Here is a 25796-nt window from a genome sequence, read left to right on the forward strand (position 1 = left end):
ATCTATTTCTAACAACTTGTCAAAATATATTCACTTATGGAACAAAAAAATTACAACTAAAAAATATCAGAGAAAGTATTTATAGTTGAAATATCATGAAGGCAAGCAGAGGTTAGAATGGGACAACTTGGTGCAGCCAACTTGCCACAATGCTGCAGCCAACTCACTGCAGGACAATTCAACAATTCAATTTAAATATTAAAGATAATTTTAAAAATATTTTAATTGTTATCATTCAGATTTCATTTTGTTCCTCCTTTTTCATCCTTTATTCAATTATTCTATTCCATCATTTCTTTGTCCCGCAGCGAGTTAGCCATGATAAGCTGGCTGCACTGAATTGTCCTAAACCCAGCAGAAGTTGTATTTAAATTAGACAACAACCAGTTTCAATATAATTCCAACATCAACATAACTCAACATAAGAAATGTCAAAGTAGTTAGTAATCAGATTATAACCACATGCTTTTAAAAAGTTGTATTATTCAACAAACTTTAAAAATGTGACAAGATACAATACCAAAAGTTGTAAGTTATCAAACTTTGTGGTGCTGTAATCCTCTAATACTTAAAACAGAATTCATCTTTTTCAACAACTTTGATATTCAGGAATTTGATTTAAATAATACAATTAAAGTTAAATTGAAACCCTTGAGAAATGCAGTGCTTTTATATTGATTGAACGATGAACAGAAAAATCAAAATAAAGAATTCTTTTAGAGAAAGATGACATTTCTTGGTAATAAAATATTAGGAAATTTCATCCCTGATGGTTCCTATTCAATTGGCATTTTGAAAAGCTATAAAGACCTGGTTGTTCTTTCAGGCCTTGGACTATTTATTTATTTGTTTTGGTGGTTGGCGCCTGCTTTGTTGGATGTCAATTGTGGGCAGCATGGGTTTTTTGAGGGGGGGGGAGGGGGGTTGCCGGGTTTACCATTTTGCTCTTCTTCCTTTCATTTTTCTCAGTCATCCTATTTTGTTATTGTTTGGTGTACTATTTTTGTATTGTTTTGGTGTATTGTGAATTGCCCAGAGTCGTTTGGCCATTGTCATCGAATAAATGAATGAATAAATGGTTGGCAATTATAGCAGCTGATACCCAATACTTGGAATAGGTATTAGATCAAAGAAAGTTCTTAGTGAATAAAAAATCCATAGAGGAAGTAATTTGAACTCTATAATAGATTACCTCATTAATCGATTGCACTTTAAATTTTCCTAATGTTCTGATTGCCCAACTACACTAAGTCAAAACTCACCTTTCTGTTCTCAGAATGAATATTGTTGAGATCAAAAGTTTACAGGATAAAGCTTTTATGACAGTGACTGGAAATGCATGTCAAAACCATTTTCTCCTTACCTGTTTAAGATGTTCACTGAGAGCAATTCTCAAATTACTCTTCCTCCTGTTCAACATTTCACAGGTCATCAGGGTATAAAAGAATGCCGTGCAAGCAAGTGGCATGCAGAAATAGAAACCAAAGAGCCACCAGTCTTTTATTGTAACGTAAAACTGCAAAGACATCAAATGTGACAGGTTGTGGCTAAGTAACTTGCAGTACCATTCTGTAATTTCCATAGAATATGCAGGCTACATTCTTCACCAGCTTTCACATATAGAAACTTCCAAAACTGTGGATTCAAGGCTCAAGATTTAGAGCAATGGCTATCCTTTTGAAGAATTTTAGAAGCTGATTCTCACTTCTGGAGAGTGCCAAGCTGAGAAATTGTTCTACACCAGAGGTGAGGAACGATGGCCCCTTTATGACTTGTGGACTTCAATTCGCAGAATTCCTGAGCTAGCAGAATTCTGGGACTTGAAGTCCACAAGTCATAAAAGGGGCATCATTTCCCACCTCTATTCTACACAAAAGAGTAATTGGCATAGATACGACTACAAAAATTATGACAATTGAAACTGTTAGGAAAATATTTCTATCTTTGCCGTTGATTAGAAAAGACCATTTCACAACCATCAGGTCTAATTCTGCTTGCTGAAATGCTACATCGTATACCTCCTGTTCCTAAATAAATGAGCCTTGGCCAGTCATATCAGCAGAATTCTCTCACAAAAGTTGTTGAACATTTAGCACCTGGACTATAGGAAGAATACACATGCACTAAACATATATTTTTGCATATTTGAATTTTTCTAATATATTTGTCATAAACAAAGTGGAATAATGAGAATGTGATTTATTTGAAGTAATAATGAAATTAAGTTGCATTATTTACTGGTTCATAATAAACCTCCCTCACATATTTTCAGAACATATTCAGAAAAGAATTGCTAATGATATTTTTTCATAAAAAACAGTCCAACCCAAAACAGTATCTATTCAGAATTAAAGTTATTGAAGCTATTGAATGCATCAAAGCTATTTCTAGATTACTCTTTGTTGCCGTAGAATCTTATAGTCGAAATATTAGAATATCTTTTTTTAAGTCTCACTATATTAGGAAAATATTTGCTCCAAAATATCTATAAATAGGGCTGTAATCAAATCTTTACCCCACTATTCCTTTTTGATAATTGCACAATCCTTAATGTCCCCCCTCACAGACATAACACACACATACACAGTCTATGCATACACACTGAGATAGGCAACCAGATCACTGCATCACCAGAATACGTAATATTGGCCTACATTTTAGTCCAATTACATTTTAGTCTCTGCTTTCCAATAACATACTGATTTTCATGAAAGATTCAGTAACATATTTGATTTGCATGAAAGGTCCAGTGTAATCTAGTGATTACACGAGTTAACACACTAGTGTTAACACACTAGTGTTAGATTTCAACCAGTGTTCTAAATTTAGGTCCCATTAAGTCACTTTTTCTCAGCTCAGCTACATGGTTTTTGTGAAAATAAAGTAAGTGGAAATTCTTCAGATCTGACACCTTCAACTCCCAGAGGAAAAAATGTGGAATACAAATGTAATAATTAAATCATTAACTAAAGAAAGTTCAGCCAGAATAAAAATTCCATACCTACATTAAAATCAAATGATTAATGGCTGTTAAGACTTTAATAAGTAATTTTAAGCAATGTTAACTTAGATAACTTTTCTATTTCATGAGTAAATTCTAGAAACATACAGCACTAATATTAGTGTTATTTCATATGCTATACTGCTCAATAACAAGTCCACTAAAATTTCCTTTTCTCAAGTATTTTTAACCACAATTATTCTTAAAGATGGTAAGACTAAAGATTAAGAGCTAATTGCCTAAAGCTACTATTTCATCAGAAAACTTGTTAGTTTGCAGCAGAAATTCAAGTCCAGAAAACACACAGATGACTGATTCAGCAGGATCATTAACTTCTTTATAAACATAACATGAATAAAGTTTACAATACCATTTGTAGAGTCTTTCAACATTACATAAGCAAAAACAGAAGCAGCAGCAACTCAGAGCAGATATCAGTTTTCAGCAAGCAAGCAAATTAGTTTTACTTTCAGAATTGAGAGCGTGAAGCTAAGCCAACCCAGACTCCTTCCAGCCAGCAATTCAGTTCCCATTGGTTGGTCTGTTGCCATGCTTACTCACTTGCTGACTTTGTTAACCATGTTTCTGCCAGTTAATGAATAGAGTCTGACAAAACTAACTCCGCAGGAAGAATGCTGAATGCAGGTCTTGCAGGCCTGCCTCAGTCTTCCTCTCCCTCCCTCTTGAACTCCAGGGAGTCAGAGGTCTAGTTTAACTCTCTTTATATTTTGCCTATCTGGACATAACATATACTCATTATTTGTCATGTATAAATTATATTATATAATTTGGATTTGTAAGCAAACAACTATGACCTGCGCTATTCCTTAACCCAGGGAACCTATAGCCCTCCAGATGTTGTTGAATTAAAACACTCAGGAGTTTCTACACAGCAGAGCAGATGATTGGATGCAATACAAATTCCTCAACATACCCATTTCTCACCATAAGTATCTTCTCATATAATCAAAAGAAGAAATAAAGACAGAGTATGTACCAGACTGAACTGGCAGGAGATGAATAAGGAAGGTGTTTAATCAGCCTATTAAGTCTCTTGCAAGAGGAAGAAGGTAGGAAGCAAAAAAAATTAAAGAGAATTCTCTTACAGGGAATAAGAATACTTGGATTCTGATCTTTTTGTGTGTGTTGTGCTTATTGGTAGATATCACTTGCAATATCAAAACTGACTTTTAAAATCCCAGTGATTAAATACCTCCTATCTGTGTATTAAAAACAAAGAGCACCAGGAGTCATGTGAATTGCATGTCTAACAGAAAGCCTGGTCTGTTACCTTTTAAGGCTTTTAAGAATGGTTTTGATTCCAAAAGGTCCAGGTTAAGAATGTCTTCTATGTATAAGTGGGCCCTGCTATCAGTAGAAAGATTAACTGTCTTGCTTATGTGTCCAGCAAAAAGAGGCCACTTAACATGTCTTTAGTCTGGAAAATGTGGAGTACAGCCTGCTTTTTCCAGCAACTCTGATTCTCTAGTTGTTTTAAAAACACACACACACACACACACACACACACACACACACACACATACACACGGCGTGGAATGTAACCCTTTGCATGGTATGTTAGGAGAAAGAATCAGTGGTCTGAGTGAATATCAGTCTTGTCTATATGCATTTTCTGTTCATTTCTATATATGAGTAGCAGACACACATACAAAAAAACATAACTTATATGTCAAGTGGAGCAGCTCCTATTCCCAATTGTTTGTTATGAAATTGATTGGTATATAGAGGATGTTTTGTCCTCATCTCCTTTCCATTTAGTTGTTTATTCTGATGCTATTTTACTTGTTTTCATATGAGAATATCATCATGCAAATAGCTAAGGATTATCTTGGGCTCTTTGTAGTCAGAAATCTGCTATTTTGTTTATGCATAACTAAACCAGAAAAGCTAGCTTTGGGATTAGATTAAACCTTTACTGAACGAATATAATCTTAATAAATATTGTTTTACTTTTACAGGCATTGTTTACATGTGAAGTCAGCACACAAAAATAGGATTTCCCTCCCCCCTTTCTTTCCTTACCAGATCTTGCTAGATATATTAAGACTACAGTTTATAAAGTTCCCAATCAACATAGTCTTTCTCACAAGTGATGCTATTAAGAATGTCTGGGAGACAGTTTTAGTTAGTTAAATGTAGCAATGATAGAACTAAAGGCAATTTTTAAAAGACATGCTTCATATTACAAGTAGAAAAAATTAGCATAAATGTGATAAAACTGGGTTCTCCTAGCAAGGCTCTCTGATATAGATTCCACAAATTGATATCATCTGTATGTGAGTTGCACTAATGTAACTCTAGCAGAAAGGGCTGCTCTTGAGTTCCTTCAAGGAACTTCCTTCAAGGTGAGCCCTGCACCAGTGGTGGGATTCAAAAATTTTCACTACTGGTTCTGTGGGTGTGGCTTGGTGGGCATGGCAGGGGAAGGATACTGTAAAATCTCCAGTCAGAAGTGGCATTTGCCAGTTCTCTGAACAACTCAAAATTTCCACTACTGGTTTCCCAGAACTGGTCAGAACCTGCTGAATACCACCTCTGCCCTGCACCCCAGTACATATGTAGATAAGATGCCCTTATGAACAACAAAGCATAATTTCAGCAAGAAATTAATGCGTGTTCTGGAATTTTGGATACTCTTGTACATTTAATATGTCTTCATAACTGGAAATGGCAAGATACACAATCCAAAACTGCATTAGACTGAATCATCATTCATTCATTTAATTGGAGTTCTCTCGCCCTGTACATGCCAGGTTGTTTATTTGATCTCCAGATTAACATATACAGCAAGTGACCAGTGTTGATGGTAGAAATGGCTGCTGGGTCTTTTTCTGCAGACAAACAGCACAATTGTTTCCATGCCTGTCAACTGTTATTTGAATTACTTTTACATACAAAGTTAATACTATTCTGGCCCTTACCTTAAAAGAACACAACCATCAGCTGACTACAGCCCTGCAAAGCACTTACACAAAATATAAGCAAGTTTTACAATAGCTACAATGATGGATCCTTTTCAACTTTTACCCTGTTTCTCCAACAATATGGCCTCCCCCAATAGGAAGTCCTAGCATGTTTTATAGGCATGAAATGAAATTAAGCCCCTCCCCCCAAATTAAGGCCTATATTAAAACATGCGAAATGGGGGAATGGTGGGGGGCTTGCCGTTAGGAAGTACTTTTGTTGCACACCCGGATATGCTGCTGCCTGCGTTGACCCCGATACTAAGTGCCTCACCAACGCCGAGGTCAACATCCAGGCTGTCGCTGCCCGCCCGCCCAAAGATGCAAGGAGGGGGAATTAAGTCACCCCGAAAAGACAGCCTAGCCATTTTTTCGGGGCTCAAAAAAAAATAAGACCCGGCCTTATTATATGAGAAACACGGTAGATGAAGGTGCCTTACTAAGCCAAATGGATCTCTCTTGTCCTTTCCATTCCTAAATTTATGGTGCTCTTTCTAATATAAATTCCAGGAGAATAAGGCTTTTAGATAATTAAATGAATCAATCTGAAGACTCCCAAGATCAAAAATCTGAAGATGTTTACAAACAAAAGGATATATAATTAGTTTTCCCCCCCATCTTGTTTGGATTAAACTCCCTTCCACCAATATTAAGTCACTATGCTAGAGAAAAACGAATGCTAAAAATATGAAAAATACACCTTATTTAGAATTTAATATGTGATATTTTGAAGTTAAGAACTAAACTAAGATTTCTTCAAATGATGAATACAACTGTTAAAGCTTACACAGATTTTGCAACTAATCAGTGTTGTACTTCGATATAAGTGGCACAGTCATCCTTTTGTCTACAGTATATAAGTCCACATGGAACTAGTTTTCTCCAGGAAGTGGGCCTTTTCCCATGTTCCCTAAGGCACTTGGCCTTTTGGGATTTAAATTCTAGGACAAACATTGGAAAGATGGACTTAAAAATAATGAAGTGGTTTTTTTTAAGAAAACACAAAGGAAGTAAACACAAAATAAACTATGAATTATTATTTATATTAACCTGCACAATTTATTCAAAGATTTGCTATAAAATAAATCAAATTTAAGTTGGGAATCATCATTTTAGCCTTAATTCATGTATTAAAAACCTCTTTGACTTGCTTCAGCATTTCTTTTGTTTTGTTTAGACACATCTGTGTGTGTGTGTGTATTTAGTTATCTCCAAATACACAATAAACAGTAATTCCTTGCCTTGGAATCTAGGGCACCTCTTAATGCAGCTTTGAATATGTTTGGAAAGGTAAGAGAACTAGCTATTTTTCCTGGGGCAAAATGAGAAGAATTTAACATATCATAAGCAGTCATAGTTATCTTTTCTGTAGTGCTTTGTTTTGTTAAACTTCCAACAGCTGTAAGAAGAATGCCAGAGGAAGAAACTATTTAACTATTTCTAGCCCTTATGGTCTTGGGATAAGGGAATAGTCAGAAAACTAAAGCTCCCACTAAAACTTGGTATTCTTTCATATAAGCTACCAGAGATTGATGGGAAAAATAGAAAAAGTATCTATCAAAGCAACATGTATGTTTTCATAAGCAGTTACTGATATGTAGCTTGAAAACAGAAGAGATGAAAACTTTGTCCTTTGTTGAGTTAAGGAGCCCCGGTGGTGCAGTACTGCAAGCTACTCCTACTGCAATTTGGCAGATCGAATCCCACCAGGCTCAAGGTTGACTCAGCCTTCCATCCTTCCAAGGTGGGCAAAATGAGGACCAAAATTGTTGGGGGCAACATGCTGACTTTGTAAACTGCTTTAGAGGGCTGTAAAGCACCATAAAGCAGTATATAAGTCTAAGTACTATTGCTATTGCTAATGGCTGTCCTTAAGTTGGCAGAAAACTTGAAGGTTATTGTCCTTGCCAGATGCTGTCCAACAGGTAGTCCTTGACTTACAACCATTCATAAGTGACTGTTACAACAGCACTGAAAAAAGCGACTTACCACTATTTTTCACACTTATGAGCATTGTAGCATCTCCATGGTCATGTGATCAAAATTTGGTTGCTTATCAACTGGCATTATTTATGATAGTTGCACTGTCCAGGAGTCATGTGATTACTATTTGTAACCTTCCCAATCAGCCTCTGACAAGCAAAGTCAATGGAAAAGCCAGATTCACTTCAAGACTGCATGATTTGCTTAACAACTGTGGTTTAAAAAGATCATAAAATAGGGTAAAAGTCATTTAACAAATTTTGTATTCACCTGTGATCATAATTTGAGGACTACCTGTATAACATGTGACCAGCAAGGAAAATGTTTGAGCCTTCCAATTTTACTACCCTCTGTCATTAACACATCCCAAGTTGCAGATTTTTTTTTGCCAACAATCATGATACTGTAACATGTCCAATTGTAGAATTGTACCTGTTTCCTGTATGCTTCTTCCTATTTTTTCTCCTATACTTCATTCTATCATAATCTAAGCAAGATAGTTGGGTGGATAGTTGAATAGATAGATAGATAGATAGATAGATAGATAGATAGATAGATAGATAGATAGATAGATAGATAGATAGAGGCAGGCAGGCAGGCAGGCAGGCAGGCAGGCAGGCAGGCAGATATTATGGAGGTAGATGAGTCACCAACTGCATTTTTTCAATATATAGACAACAAATAAATATTTAATATTTAAAACTCCTACGCATTATTTTTAGAAGGCAAAGAGGTGGGGGTGGGGGTAGAGGTAGCTCCACCATTTTAGTGTTCTGCTATTTCAGCCTGCTTGGCAATTTCATCCCACTGTTTCAGAATACCAGTTCTAGTCCTGTGATACAAGAAATATAGGGCCCAAAAGTTAAAGACCAAATCAAAGCTGCAAACTCAGGAATCTACACTTATTACATAATCCTAATAGATTACTGGACCTTAATATCTAACTCTTGACAGAGTCAGCAGTGAAATTATGGCAAACCAGGAATCAATGTATGGAGACTATGAGTCCAAATCAGCCTGATATAGCCTATAAACACTACAAGGACCCCACACATTTATATACACTTAGCTAATCTGTAATTGCTCTTGGATGTTGTCAGTTCCAGGAGAAAAACTTTAATGCTGGTACAGCTATGAATGATTAAACCTTTTCTGGGTCATGGGCTGAGAAAAGATGTTGTTGAAAACAACAACAACCAGACCATATTCTTCTTACAGTTATGTGTAAATGGGGAAAAGCCAGTGTTCTAATTAGAATCTACTTTAGAAAGGGCAAGTTGAAATAAGTGAAACAAAGCTGAAATTGAACTCCTACATGTAGTTCCCAGATTTCTGCAGTCCTATTTAAGGTGTTGTCCATAATGATCAACCAAATATCTTCAAAACATTCACAAGCACAAGACAGAGGAAACATTCTTTCTTATATGGTTGTTCTTTTGCAAGTAGTATTTGGAGGCATAGCCATCTGCCTAAGTTTGTGCCAGTCACTCACTCTCAGTTATAGAAATAAGGCATGGCTTCTCAAAATCTTACCCCACAAGCTGCAGGGACGACTCCACACAGTTGTCAGTAGTTAGCACTGATGCACTCATATCCATCTGAAACTGATATTTGTGGCATGCCATCTACCAACCCATAGGTAACACTGAACTTTCAAAACTAATAGCCTTTGATAAATTTGTTTATCCACTCTTTCTTAATCCTAATTCTCCAAATTGTCCCATTGTTACTGATTAAAAGACAAACAATCATCACAACAAAATTGTTTTGCATAGCTGATATAATAACATACTTTCAAGAAGCTGCTGTTTGCTACTATCAAACAGACTTTGTACCGATCTTCATCATAAGGATGATCAATAGTGGTGTGACCCATTGCTTCTGGAATAGCCAGGACGAAGGAAAGAACCCAAATACAAAAAATTTCAATGGCAGTAATCAAGGGGACACCAATTCCCTGAACACGACTCCAGGAAGCAACTGCTCGATACCTAAAATAAACAGAGAAATTTACATTGTCAGCTTCAGCTCTTTATAAAAGTTAGAATTTTTGAGACAGGTATAATACAACAGACAATTTCAAGATTCTTCAAATATGTGCCAGTTTAATGAAAAATTGGTGAAAACACATAGTTGAAAAAGTAGTGAAGAACGTGCAGGATAAAATATTGTGGGATATCTGAATACAAACTGATAAAATCTTGGTTCACAGCAGACCAGATTTACTGTGGTTGAAAAGAAGAAAATCTAAATAATTGATGTGGCAATACTTAGAGGAAAGTAGAAAAGAGGACAAAGAATTTGAGAAGAAAGTATCAGATTTGAAAATTAAAGTTGACATAAACCCTGGTAATCTCAGTGTTTATCAGTACACTGGGTGGCATACCATAAAACCATGGACAGCAATTAGAAAATATGTGCATTGACAAAATTTCCATCTGTAAATTGTAAAAGGCCACACTGATTGAATCCACATATATACTATGTTGATACAGTATGATAGCCTAGATTCCTGTAAAGAACTTGATGCATACGAAGGCCAACACCAGTTAAGAAATAGCAGCTGTGATTTTACATTGTAAGGTATATATAATAATAAAAACCTGGAGACAGGAGAATAGAAAGGAAACAACTGGAGAAAATAACAAAATACAAAGACCTGAAAATAGAGATAAAATATCTGTGGCAAAAAAACCCAATCATAATAAACACCTTGATAAGTTAATAAGAAAGACAAAAAAGTTTAGATATTGGATACTACGATACCTGGAGAGAGTAGCAAACAAGAGAAAGAACGAGAAAAATAACACAAAATAGAAAGACTTAAAAATGGAAGTAGAATGACTGTTGCAAAAGAAAGCCAAGGTAGTTCCAAATAGTAATAGGTACCTTGGGCCCAATTTTTGGTTCTGAGACCCTTGGTTCATACTTGAATTATTTACATTTCCACCACCCTTACACTGTGAATCTAACTGTGGATTACCCTCACATAATACACTCCTAAAGTAGTTTCTGATCATCATTTATCACCCCAAAATCCTTTCCAAATATGCACACCATCTCAAAGACAGACATTCCAGTTATAGATAATCTTTCTCAGCCCTGCCCCTGGAAGAACAAGTATGGCCAGGGCCACAGTTCTCACTTCCTTGGCCTTTGTCTATAAAGGATTTGACTGATTATATCAATGATATCGCTGACATGGACACACCTAAAACTATAGACTCTGACATTCTAGAATTGTGTTGATGAACAAAATGGCTGCTTTAGATATACAAAGTCTAGGGTATTCATGGGAAAAACGAGCCAGTTGAAGAAATCATCAATTTTTAAAGAGGCGAAAAGCATTTAAAGTAGGTTGGACCTTCAATTTTCTCCAAAAATAGTTACTTGGGACCCTGGGGGCTTTGGGGGCTGCCCTAGATATGATATGATCAAAATTGTGTCAGAAAATTTCATGGTTCTTTGGTTCACTTTATTAAAAGAATATTTTGGGGTCTTACAATTAATCAATGAAGTATTGTTATACTGAGAAAAATAATATAGTGAAATACAACACAGGTTGAGGGGCTAAATTTGAAAATTAAGCAAGAAGCTATTTATCTAAATAAAGCTTTAAAACTCCAGGTCATCCTATAACATTCAGTTATGGTGTCTCTTGATAATTTTTCATATATGATAAATGTTCACAGAAAAGAATTCTCAACCGCTCTTTAGGTCAAATGCTTGGATCAAGGAAAACAAAAACTTTTCGGTGTTTTGGTAAACAAAAAGCTTTTTAATTTCTTCTTCTGCAAGGACACCAAGAAAACAGTCAAGCAATAAAAATAAAGTCAGCTCTAAACTGAGTTCAACGGAACCCTGTATTTATAGTAATTTCCCCTTATTACTCAGTATTATCTATTATTACTCCTTGTTACCCAATCACGTTCATCATAGTTAATTCCCGTACCTTAATTACTCTACCATTAGCTACATTCACATCAACATTTCCATAACAAAACGACTCCCTCAATACACCCTCCGTGTTTATTATTCAGGATCTTTGCTGGTTAATGGGAATCGCCATCCTTCCGGATCGAGCCATCATCGGAGCATGCTTGTGTTGCGTGGTCGCAACAGGAATATTTCTTACCTGTCTACACTTAGAGCACAGAGATTAAGAACAGTGACTCCCACAGATCCCTTCTGAATAAAAGGAACTAAACGGCAAAGAAATTGTTCAAAAGGTGTCCTCCCATAGGCCATTGGAAACTGGATCTAATAGACAGAAAAAAGAAAAAGAGACAGTTAAAATGTACATATAGAAAACATGAGCACACAATGGAACCAAGGAAGGTTTAAGTTATATACGGTATTCTTTGTACGTTACTATTATGAGTAGTGTGGGTCGAATGATTGGCAGAATAAAATATTTTTACATGTTTTCTAGAAATGTAAAAAAAAACACAATGGATTTTAAGCAATGTAGCATTATTTACCAATAAACATTCTGACAAAGTTTAGATGACAATTCTGCTCAAAGGGTTATCTATCAACTCTACTCCAAGGTTTCATACATTCATTCCGAGAAGCATATAAGTCTCCTATGCTCTGTTTCCCTGAAGTCTCCTCCCTCTGTATTTACCAATTTAAATAGCTTGTGATGTTGAATAGAAAATACACTTAAATTGTAGCGGACTGCAGGCAGGCGGGCAGGCAGGAAGGGAGGGAGGGAGGAAGGAAGGACCTGACTCCTTTCTAAAACTCTTAGGTCAGCTGAAAAGTGTCACCCCAAATATTCAGCACATGGTCTTGGATAAGGCACTTAAGCCCTTTCATAAATCATGATGTCAGAATAAATACCAATCAGGGTGTTAAAAATTCCCCCTGGGAAGGAAAAGTGTTATATTGCTTATCAGGAGCAGCTAATACATTTTGACCAACCAACTGACAAGAGAAGTAGACTTCTATCATTTCCACCAATATATTGCACTCATTGAAACCAGGCCTTTCTGGTTCTCTGACATGACTCTTCCAGACTTTTACTTTCTTCAATTTCCTAATAATTATATTCTAAATTCTGTTTACTAACTTGATTTACCACATTTGTATCAAAAAGTAGCATTCTAGTTATTGAGGTGTACCATACAGAGAAATCTGTGATGTTAACTCTGGCACAAAAGTGCTAAATCAAATACTCTACTGAAGTATCTTCATCCGTTGTAAGGATCCATAGCAAATTGTGAAGCACATCAGAAACCCCAGGAAAGCCTAATTGCAAGAAATTCTTGGGAAAACAGGTGAAATGTGGTTTAATTTTTGTTTTAAAAATTGCTCACTCCCCCCCCCGCCTTCGTCCCAGCTTCCCAGACCAAGTGGCAGAATCAGATACTAGATAAGCACTATTGCAACAGGATTTGGGTTTACAAGTTCTTCCGAGGGACAATAAGGAAGTTTTAGAGGCTTGCTGGCAGCTGCTTCCACAGATACACATGATACATTCAGAATGTCTTCCACTTTAAATGGCCAGTAATGTGGCAACAGTCAGATCAATAACTGTGAAGAAAGGAAAGTCCAGAACAAGTACATATCTTTTCCAAATATACCTGAATTCACATATATATTGCTTTGTTGTCCCCATTTTCTGTTCAGTGGGCTGATGTCAGTGACTCCATGTATATAATATATTCACTAGGAAGATTTTGTTGAACAAGCTTTCAGGACAGAATAGCGACTTACAGTACATCCTCCTCTTTCTTTTCTTCTTACAATACTTTGTTGATGAAATTTAACAAGTTCAATCCAATCTTCTTAACAGACGTACCATTAAATATTATGTATCTTTATTAAAGTTTTGAAACTATGTTTCTCAAAATATATTTTCTGAATAATGTCTTGCATAGTACAATTTTGACCCCAAATTTATAAATGGAAACCAGAAACTTTCAAAAAATTTAAGGGTTTGCTTCTGGAATTCAGGAAAACTGACCAGACAACTACAACTTATTGAGCCCTCCTCCCTCTAACCTTGGTTTTTTTCATTCTGTCAAACAAGACACAAATGCTGAGACATTTCACTTGGATGGATTTTCTAAAAGTAACATTGTTTGCATGTGAACCTCAGAAAAACTTCATGTTAGAAAACAATAGAAAATTTTTACAGTAAGTACTAATTTTAATTTAAGTGAATGCAAATATTCTTCTACTTACACACATTGCGTTGAACTGTAGCAGATTGATCCTATGAACCAGCCTAAACCAGCCTAAACTCTTCACATTAACCCAGTCAAAATATTTTAAATTAACAGAATTAAAAAATCAAGACCAATACACATTTTAAAGACTAAATGAAGATCAAATAAAAAGTCTATAAATGATATAATCACAAATTAACAAAATGATGTGTTACATCATGTGCAGGCCTTCAAGCAAAAGTTGTATAGTTTAGTTCTCAGTTCCTGGGTTGGGCAACAGACAGAACAGATGACAGTTACAAGCAACTCTGATTCAATGTCTGAAGGGCAAGTAGGATATGATAAATTGTCTATGAATTTACTGGAACAATTGCCAGATTGAGGGATATTAAAGAAGTATTCTTGGCTTATGAAAAGAAGATTGCATTAATTAATCCACACTTCTACCTTAAAAAGTATATCTGATTTCTTAGTTGCAATACATAAACTGAACCAGGCAGAGAAACATTATGTAAAGCAACAAAAAATTAAGATAAGGCAAGAGAGATTAGGTTTTACTTTTTGTCTCTAAACAAATCTCTGCAACCAAATAAAAAGAGAGAAAAGAGCTACTCTCAAACAATAGAAATTAAAAGAGAGATGCAATAGAACACATATTATCCAAATAATACTTCAGTTCAGCCTTTTTAATGCTAATTGGAAACTAATTAAACCTTCAGCAGTTCAGTGAAGATTTAGGAGACTTTTTCTCTTACAGAACTGAGGAGCAATAGCCTTTTTCCCTTTTCTCAAAGTGACCCATTTTCAAAATATCTCATCTTCCTGCCACAATGATATTTTAGACTATTTTTTTCAACATCCATAAAGGCTAAAGCCTGTAAGCCAAAAAACGTGCATCAGCGGACTGCAGTTAAACATTTTCTCCTTTCCGTACTGGGGAAAACACAGAGGGGACCATGTTCTATAAAGAAAACAATCTACGTTACAAACAAAGCCTCGCGTGAACAAATGAAACTATAGAAAGGTCATAAAACCAGAAGCCAGTCTTGAGTTTTGAAAGAACTGGGGGAATAATCACAAAATTCCTAATGTGTAAGGACCAAGAAATGGCAGAAAGAAATGGAAAAACTGAGATCAAGTTTACCATTTTGTCTAGTAATAAAAAAATGACTTAAATGCTTCCCAGCACTTCAAGTCATTTTCAGCTAATTTCAGACTTGGACATGAACATGAACACATCATAAACCAGAACTACAACATGCTAGTTCTGATAAGGTGGAAGTGTTACTTTGAAACAAAGATTACCATGTTCTTTACACAAAATAGACTCATCATACCTAAAATAGTTAACAGTTTAATTGGCCATGCAAATGAAAAAAAAAGCCACGAAATGAATATTAGAAACTGAATATGGTTATAATTGTTTATTGATTAGATATCCATTGCTCAAAAAGAAGAGTAAATGAAAATTACAAAACTTTGTACTGTATGAAAATTAGAACACACTATTTACAGTGTGTTTAAAATAAGAAATATATTTGGAAGATTTTGAATTGTGAAGTTTAGTATTTTACTATACAGAGTTTACTATACAATGTATCAATTTTCATACAATACAGTTTTTGCATAGTTGATCTGTGTTTTAACAAAATCAATGTTAAAAATCTCATGAATTATACTGTATCACATAAGTATTAAAGATACTTCTATAGCAACAAACTTTTTATAACATGCAAACATGCTACATTCCACATTAAGCCAATGATTGTGTTAATATATATCTCTTATTTATTAAAAATCATTTGTGAGAACTGTTGATTTGACAAAGTCCATAATAAAAAAGTTGAATCCTTTGCCTCTCCAAGTGATTCTGATTCAATTTAGAATTATATAAATAAAAATGTTCTTCAATATTTATCTCATCTCTAAAATTTGGTCAGAGGCTAAAGTTCCTATTTTAGGAAGTTTACTACTATATACTATTTTTCCACAGGAGAAAGTATTTCTCTCTTGTATTCCCCTGTCCTGTGATATTGTTTCCAACTACAGATCTGATGTGTGGTTTTAAACATGTCTGCTTTCTAAATAGCAACATTTAATTATCCTACAGTAGATTCCTCTATTGAGTATATTTCTACAGTCATAAATATATTCAAAGTTTTTATTTAATTATAAAACTTTAAAGATACAAACAAAAGAAAGAAATCATAAAGAAATTATGAACCCTTAGTTCATTAAATAACAAACTAAATATAAATCCTTAAAAAAATCCAAAGTTCCAAATAATTGTCCTACCCAAATAGTTTCATATTAGATGTCACTAAGCATTTAGACAGGGATACATTATGACTCTAAATGGCAACAAGTCCAAAGCTAAAACTCAACTATTATTGTTGAGAAATAGATCTTAGTTTAAGGTTCTGCGACTTTGAAGATTCCTTATACTGTAGAATGCCATTAGAAAGTGCTATACATATGCAGTGTTTTTCCTTTCTTGTTTTTCGAAGCCCCAAAGACCAAGAAACCATCATATCAGTTGCAACTATGCTTTACTGTCCACCCAACTCTTCAATTGCATGGAAGGAAGGAAGGAAGGAAGGAAGGAAGGAAGGAAGGAAGGAAGGAAGGAAGGAAGGAAGGAAGGAAGGAAAGAAAGAAAGAAAGAAAGAAAGAAAGAAAGAAAGAAAGAAAGAAAGAAAGAAAGAAAGAAAGAAAGAAAGAAAGAAAGAAAGAGCTACTATAGCTGTCTCTTATGGCCTAGAGAAATAAACAACAGAAAGCTAAAGGTCTATGTGCCAGAAGAAAAAATATGGGATATTTGTGGGAAAATAAAGGTGAAAAACTTTTTAAAAATCCAAACCACTAATTGGATTGCATAATTGTAAAGATGCTCCCTCGCTATATTAAATTCTGGTGTATGGAAGCGAATCATCTGACTATCATCCATAGTGATAATCTATATCCCATGAACATTCAGAATTGTTTTGTTTTAAATAGCATGATAGATAAAATTATAAGCTCTATATAACACAATAACAAAAAATCAATGACATTTAACACCATCTTATGAAATTGATTAGCGATACAGAAACAGAATAACTAAATAACTATAACTAATTAGACTGAAATGTACCCAAGACATCAATAACATTAGTCAAATACAGAACTGATCCCTCACCATCTGCTTGTCTTTTCCAAGCTATTTCATTCTGTGCACAACAATAAAGTACTGCATTGTTTGTTTTGTAGTTAAGAAATGATTTGCATACGAAATTTCTTACCATAGAAAATTTTATTCTAAAAAAGACCTGTTACAAGTACTTTCTTAGCTAATAATAATAAAATAATAAATCACTTGAAACACTATTATGTTTCTAGTGAAATGCAAGTAATTTATTTGGCACAGACTAAATGCTAACCATATGCCTACATTCTCCCACATTTAAGTAATTTGTACACTGGGCATCAGTTAACATATAGAAAAAGGGTTATCACATAGGCCACATAAGACTTTTCATTTCCACCCCAACCACAATAAATTTTAAGTTCACTTGTTCATTTGATAAGTGTTTAAAGGTCTGTCTCATATAAAAAGTTTGTTTACATGTAGTTTTCCAATGGCCATAAGAACAGACAATGATGATTTATGTATGCAAAATTATTATACCACATTATTCTGCTGTAAAAATTATACAAAGCATAAGCATTTTTTATACAAAAATGCATAAGCATTAATTATACAAAGCATAAGCATATTACCTTATATATGTGGATAGGAATATCTATGATGATGTAGATGAGATCTCCCAAGGCCAGGCTGGCTATCAATGCATTGGGTCCATTCCTCATACATTTGTTCTGGTAAATTATCCGCAGAAGAGTTGCATTCCCAACAAGCCCAATGATGAATATTGCGCAAGAAATTACTGTAGTGATATGTTTAAAAGTATTACTCATTCTGGGACCCTTTCGACAATCACTTCTGTTATTGTTGGGCTGACTGGCAGGAGTAATTAATATATCTTCCATTTCTTTGGCAGAGGTTCCAGAGTTATTCAGGCTGGAAAAGTCTCTTTCTGAACCTTCACTGATGACAGATCCAGTTACAAAAAGTGCCAAGGTTATCCAAAAATGAAATGTTTTCATTTTTAAATATTCAAAGTCAAGAAAATATGTTTTACTGAAAAGCCTACAAAGAAAAATATTTATGTTGTAGTATTAGCATTGTAATAAAAGCTTCTATTTAATTAAACAAAAAGAGAAGTGTTTTTACTTTTAAAATAGATAATCAGAAAACAAAATATCAAACATGGGAAATCAAGAATCCAGGAAGTTTATATGAATATATAGCTTTATTGCAAGTTTAAGCTTTCTTCAAGAACCTGAATTACAGGTAGTCCTCAACTTACAACAGTTCATTTAGTGATCATTCAAAGTTACAATAGCACTGACTTAAGACCATTTTTCACATGCAGGACCATTGCAGCATCCCCATGGGCACATGATCAAAATTTGGATGCTTGGCAACTGACTCATATTTATGACGGTTGCAGTGTCCTGGGGTCATGTGATCCCTTTTGCAACTCTCTGACAAGCAGAGTCAATGGAGAAGCCAGATTCACTTAACAACTGAGTTACTAACTTATAACTGCAGTGATTTACATAACAACTGTGGCAACAACCTCACCCCTTTCCTAAGAGGTCTGTAGGGGGTGTGAATAAGTGCACCAACATGCCTACCATCCCTGTCCTATTGTTTCTTTTTATTTTTCTTATATGTATCCATTTCATGTATTCATAACTATGTTTATACTTATACCTATTATCTTATAAGTGATTGACAAATCAAATAAATAAACAAACAAACAAACAAACAAACAAGTAAGAATAGTCATAAAATGCGCCAAAATTCATTTAACAATTTTTTTGTTTAGCAACAGAAATTTTGCCTTACTTCAGAAAAATGCCTTACTTTAGTGATATAAGTTCTGTAGAAAGGTGATACAATACATGAAATAACTTTCATGTGACTCTATGTTTTATGTTTGAATGGATCATTTTAGTATATTACTAGCTTTACAATTTATCTTCAGTGCCAATTGTTTGTATCTAAAGAAGCAAGAGTGGAATATTATTTCTGTTTCCTGACATTCGCATACAACAGAAAAAAATTAATATGATCAACTGCCTTCCCTTCACCATTTCCCTCTTCCTAACAATCAATGTTTTCCCTAATATCATCCAATTATTCCTCCTACTTGCCTGATCCATCATAGTATTAGTATCCACAGTTATGGGCTCATATAGGAAGTACTGTTTTTTTACTTATTCGAGCTCTTTAAGTAGTGGGTGTCTATTTAGTTGAACTTTCTAAGAACTGTATTTGAAATATATACATATCTTAAGACAAAACTTTCTTCAACAGGGTGCTGGACTACAAGTTCCATAATCCCAAAACAGTATGTTATTTCTGAAATTCTATTTAAATTCTATACTCCTGCAGTACTACTAACTAAAGAAAACTAATTAGCATTCAGTAAACTCCAGCTTTGGTTTACTTAAGTAATTATAATACAATCCCATTTATGAATACTCAGAACGTATACATTGTGGCATTTGTTTCTAATGCAATGTTTATGCCTGCCATCTTAAACAGATGCAAACGCCATAAGGACTCTTAGGGAGCAACATTTACAATATTGACACCATGCAATTATACACTTGTGACACAGCATCTGATATAATACATAAATCATAGTATTTGTGTTGACACATTCCATCCTTAGTTCCTTTATGCCTATGCCAGCAGGAAAGGAGTTCTATGTACCTTTGCTACCATCTAATAATTAGCTATATCCTTGCAACAATGATCTAATAACCCTAAGTTATTATTTCATAGACTTATACCCCATATTTTCTCAGGAGCATCAGTTATTTACAGTTCATTTTATACTCCAATTGTACACACAACCACCCACTGAGGCAGGTGGGCTGACAGTGACTAAAGGAAATTCCCTCAGTGAGCTTCCATGACTGACAATTTGAACTTACTTCTTAATCAACACATATTTCAATTTGGCTGAATTATCTTGGCTTTAATAAAACTAAAATTACTATCTTAAAGATATTAAATTAAATTCAATAAAGGTTAGTTGACTTGAATCCCACTGAAATAAATGAACTTTCAGACGTGACTATCTTGCCACAGAACACAATACAGCTATATGTGCCTACTTGGAACTTAATTTCTGAATGTTAGTTGTACCATGTAAGGTATACACTGAAAAGTAAATTGATCTTATTCTAGTCTTTCATTAATTTAATCCAATGAAGTATTTTAGCAAAACTAATAATGACAATGGTTGAAAATTGAATGATGTGATATTTACTGCTAAATGAAAGATGTGCAACTTTGACAGCAGTAAATACTCATAACTACCCTTTTAGTAGTGTGTTGATGGCCATACTTCAAAAAGTATGGAACAGAACTAGAGCAAAAACAAAATTCAAATGGATTTCATTTATACTTAAAGCTATTCAAACTGTAATGTAGTTGTTATTATTACTGTCTAGTTGCTAGTTTATGCATTTCTGGATGTTAGCTAAATTTGTATGTGATTTTTGGAGTTGCATTCAAATTAAATAGATTTATTATTTAGAACTAAAATAAGGATTGATGTAAATTCAGGCACATGGGTTTTTTTATTTGACTAAGCAATATATTTATTTATTTTTAACTTTCTATAGACTCCAGAATGCAAACATATTTTGACATAAAGTTTTTTCTAAATAAATATTTTAAAACACATTATTATACAGAAATTCATTGAACTCAAAGACATTCACAGATCACATATTTTTTGTCCTGTTCCAACTTAGAGACAAATGCCTAAGAGAAAAGAGCAGGCATTAGAATCACTTTTTTTTTTAACTTTTAAGAAACTATGGTTTATTTCGCAGAAAAACACAACCCTGCCCTCCCGCCCATTTAACTCACGAGTAAAAGAAAGAGCTTTCCAATTCGAAGGGAACCGAGATTGTTTTGCTCGAGAACTTCAATACTTCAAGGCAAAAAGTTAACTGCGTGTCGGTTTCCGGATGCACTGTACTGCAACTCCCATTCTGCTGGCTGACAGAGATGGGATTTGTAGTACAATACTCCTGAAGGGCTCCAAGTTGGGGGACGGCTCATTCAGTTCAATATTACATTGTCCCTGGTGGACGTTGGATCTCAGTGGTAATAAGTCGTTGGGATCCAAGGGAAGGACCGTCCGACATGCCTGCATCCTCGCAGGTGGCCAATTTAAGGTGTTGGGGAGGAGGGAGAAGCGGTGAAAAGGCAGCGGCAGGAGAGCGGGCGGGGGGGGGAGATAAGATAGCCTTTCTTCGGTTGTTCTGCCCCCCACCACCACCGCTCCATACCAGCCCCTCTCGGCTCCTTAACACAATTCAAGCCAACAAGCTCTTCTCGAAGGTCGAATCTGGCCAGAAATCAGAAATGCCTATTCTCCTAATTGCAGACAAAACCAAGACTTGAGGCCGGTTTGAGGTGGGCGTAAGAGCCGCCTGCCTCTTTTGCAGCTAAACCGACTCCAAGCAAGCAAGATTTCAATTCGGAGGCTTCGGCTAAGCCGCTGCCAGAAGAGCTTATTTGCTTCCCTATCTTTCCACAACATTATAATAATAGGGAAAGAAAAAGAAAAAAAAAAAGACGGGGGCGGGGGGCGGACGGAGACGGCAGCCTCGCTTTAGGCGCTGCTTCTCCTCCGCCTTCCCACCTCGCGCCTCTCCCGGACTGGCAAAAAACAAACTAAAGCGCCGAACCCTGGGCTCCAAGGGACGGCCGCTCTCCTCCCAATACACCCACCGTTTGGTGCGCACCCCCGAAAGAGAAGCGCTCCTGCCGCGCGGGGTCCGAGGCGGCGCGGGGAAAGTTCGGGGCTCGAGGCGCGCAAGTTGGCAGGAAGTGGCTTCTGGCGGCGTTTCCTCCAAAAAAGACTTTGTAAAATTCTCCCGTCTGGCTGGCTGGCTGGCTGGCTTTGGGACTCTCCACCTCCACTGCTGGAAGGAGAGCGAGTGAGGGAGCGGTTGGACCAACCCCCTCCTCTTCCCCTCTCTAAATTTGGAAGCTGGGGGTGGGGTGGGGGGGTGCGGGGTGGGGGGTAGGGGAGGGAATTCCAGTTAAAACCGAGTTGCTGCCAGAACTATAACCAAGCGACCGCATTCTGTTTCTACGTGCTGTGTGAACCCAGTTATGGTGGCCAATGGCCAACTTTTGTTATTATTATCATTTTTGTTACCCCGGGCTATATGATGCGACCAGTCATAAATTGCTATTAAATATCATTGCAACGACCCATTTTGTTTCACCATTAAGATGCCAATCACAGTTTTTTTTTTCCTGAGTTCTCACTACATAATCATCAATGGTCTCATACTATTACTGTAATCAAAAATAATTTTCAATTTTTCTTGCATGTATAAAGACAGCCATTGTAGATTTTGGTTTTTCAAATAGATCTTCAGCACTTGTAGAAAGGCTGACAGGATTGGGGCCATCCCAGTCTCCAGAGATATGCTCTCCCATAGGGCGGGTGCTGTGGCATCTCCAGAGTCCCAACAAGATGGCATTGTTTAACAGAAAGGATGTGGAAAACACCTTCTCCGTCTTTCCACAAAATAATAATAATAGAATTTTGTAAAATAAAATAATGAAATCTCAGGAGAGATGAGAAGAAACAATAGGACAAAAGTAGTCCGGGAGTTAGCCTGGCTCTATGCCAGGGGTGTCAAATTTGTTTTCATTGAGGGCCGCATCTGGATTGTGTTTGACCTGGTGGGCATGGCCAGGATGGGCGTGGCCAGCTTGATGTCACTGTTGTCGGGGACGTCACTGTGGTCGGGGGCACCTGTGGTGGCCTGAACACTCTGCCAGCGAAAATGGGCTCCCATGCTCCGTTTTCAGCTGAGATGGCCTCTTGTAACCCTCTTCCAGTGAAAACACGGCCCTCCCGAGCTCCATTTTTGCTGGCAGAGGCACCACGGGTCAGTCCTTCACTGTTTGCAGGGTGGCCCCATGGGCCAGATCTAAGTCTCCCATAGGCCGGATCCAGCCCATGGGCCTTGAGTTTGACACCCCTTCCCTATGTCATGGAGGCTGTATATAGGTCATAACGGGCACCTTCAATTACATTTAGAAGCCTCTTGTGGATCAGTGCAGCTCATGGAGAAATGGTGTTACATGAGCATAATGAGAAACACAAAAAATGTGTAATGCTACATTCTGGACCAGCTTCAGCTTCCAAGGGCAGCCCCATGAAGATCACATTACAGTAATCAAACATGAGGTAACTCACGTATAAGTCATCATGAGCAAGAATCAAAAATGGGTGAGGGCCACAAATTCCAGTGTCTCACCCCCTTTGTGAAACTTTAAAAAATATTATAAAGTTATTAAACATTATTTAAAAGGATGGTTAGCCTCTGCACAAAATTATCCTGTACCTGTGTTATAACTTGATTTTCTATTTGTGTGGTTGTTTGTTTGGTTATGTGCCATCAAGTCAGTGTCAACTATTATTGTCCATAATGCAGAGATAGATTCCCCCACCCCCACAACAATGTATCTTTCCAGTTTTCCAATGGTAAAACCATCGACACTGTAACTGAGTCCATATTTACTTGGAATTAAATCTCCATGAAGTCAGTAAAGTTTATTCTCAAGCAAAGTATTATAGGTTAAAGTCTGTAGGCTTATTCTGTTACAGTGCTGGTTTCATTAAAGCTGTTTAATGTGGCACAGGTTCAATAATCCTAGATCTGAACATATATAGGTTTTGATGGATTGTTTTATATTGGCTATTCTGCTGTCTTAAATGAAAACATCTGGAAAAACACATTCAAGTTTCTTATAATAATGCAGCGTTCTTATTTAATCCATCACTAAAAGACAATGAATTTTAAATACGACATGTACAAATGTATAATGTGGAAAATTAATGGTCCTGCTAGTCAGCTTGGTCAGGTTATTTAACTAATGAATTAAATTATAAAGAATAAACATATTCCTCCTTTTCATTATAAAATTTGAACCCTCCTTATTTCCCCCCAAGAAAATACGTTTTCCCTTCTGAGTCACTAGGTAAAAAGTTCATTTTGTACAATGCCAGCTAACCATATCAAAAGAAAAAACAGGAAAAGTTTACAGTATCTGCATATAAAATCAAATTATTATGGCTGCAATATTATCTTTTTTTCTTCTAGCTTCAACTCTTCCAGAAACATTTATATCACATTCATATGAAGCTTTGCAGCAGCTCAGAATTGAGCCACAGCTGCTTAATCTCTAGTCACTTCAGATAGTCATGTTAATAACAAGAAAGGAGATAGACTTTGGCCTTACAGTATGATTGTTAATTTTTTTGTAGTGAATCTCTATGAATTTACGTCTAATCTGCAAGTCTCCATCTGACAAATGTATGATTATTCATGAAGTTTTCCTACAGCAAACATCCATTTCTTAAACATACAGACTGCCACTTCACTAAGAGAAGAGAGGATGGGAAGAGTGGCTCACTACTCTTCAAGGATTAAATATAATAAAAAGCCATGGTGGCACAGGGTTTAGAAAGCAGTACTGCAGGCTAACTCACTGGTCACCCCAGTTCGATTCTGGGCAGCTCAAGGTTGACTCAGCCTTCCATCTGAGGTCAGTAACATGAGGATAGTTTGGGACAATATAAAGTGGTATATAAGCCTAAATCCTATTGCTATATTTCTGAATAGGGGCATCACAGAGTTAATTAGAGATTCCTTAGCTATCACGTCTGCCATTGTAAATGCTTCAACCTGCTTCCCTTCGCTAGCATCCTGCCATAATATGACCTCATTCTTTGATCTCAAAGTATTGCTCTCCTTTGATTAAGATAGGAATTGGAGGTGATTTAGTTACAGGGCACAAAGGTAAAGTGATTGCTGGCTTTAACAAGCTACAATGGAAAACTGGGTACATGCTTTTAGGCCAGTCTACAGTAATTGTACTGTTACTGGATTGATGATTTTAAGTACAGCAAAGGGTCCAGTGTACTTAGGTCCAAGTTTCTTCAAGGGTTGTCTGGACTGAAGGTATTTGGTGGACAAATAGACGTTGTTCCTGATGTTAAAGTCCTTTGGCTTAAGGGTGTTTTTTGTCAGCTTGTTTCTTGTACATTTCATGTGCTTCTTCCAGAGCTTTGCAAACCACTAGCCAACTGCTTTGTAGTTGAGCAAGCCAGTCTGCCAGGGACATGTTCTGGGGTGGTGGTGTCTGTGGCAGTTCTGGAATGGCTACAAAGTCTTGGCCCATTGCCACTCAGAACCGTGCAAATTCAGTGCTGCTATGGACTGCATGGTTATAAGCTACTTTGGTGAGGTCATCACAATTGTCCTGGAAAGGGCAGCTCACTACTCTTCACGTATTGGATAAAATATATTCATGGATGGGGGCATCACAGAGTTATTTAGAATTCCTTAACTTTGTTCTCTGGCTAATTGAGTCTGACAGTTTTTAAAGAAAATATTTTGTTGGAGCCTCTATTGTTATTTTGTCCTATTGCAGAGATGAGACACAAACCACAGAAAAATTATTCTGGACTTACCCTTAGGAATTTAATC

General features: G+C 36.2%; 1 protein-coding gene across 1 annotated transcript in view; it reads right to left on the reverse strand.

Annotated features, from left to right (window-relative positions):
- The window catches only part of EDNRA (endothelin receptor type A), a 30289-nt gene extending 8029 nt beyond the window's left edge, over window positions 1–22260 (reverse strand). The window contains exons 1-5 of the mRNA XM_026668775.2: window positions 22012–22260; window positions 17904–18333; window positions 12104–12228; window positions 9761–9959; window positions 1364–1516 (exon numbers count right to left, since the gene is read on the reverse strand). Of these exons, the coding sequence (XP_026524560.1) occupies window positions 1364–1516; window positions 9761–9959; window positions 12104–12228; window positions 17904–18290 (864 nt within the window). The 5' untranslated portion in view covers window positions 18291–18333; window positions 22012–22260. The remainder of the gene's footprint in view (window positions 1–1363; window positions 1517–9760; window positions 9960–12103; window positions 12229–17903; window positions 18334–22011) is intronic.
- Window positions 22261–25796: the final 3536 nt, after the last annotated feature.

This window comes from Notechis scutatus, chromosome 4 (genome assembly GCF_049901735.1).
Source record: "Notechis scutatus isolate UNSWTSFEM ecotype Mainland chromosome 4, rNotScu1.2, whole genome shotgun sequence".
NCBI lineage: Eukaryota > Metazoa > Chordata > Lepidosauria > Squamata > Elapidae > Notechis > Notechis scutatus.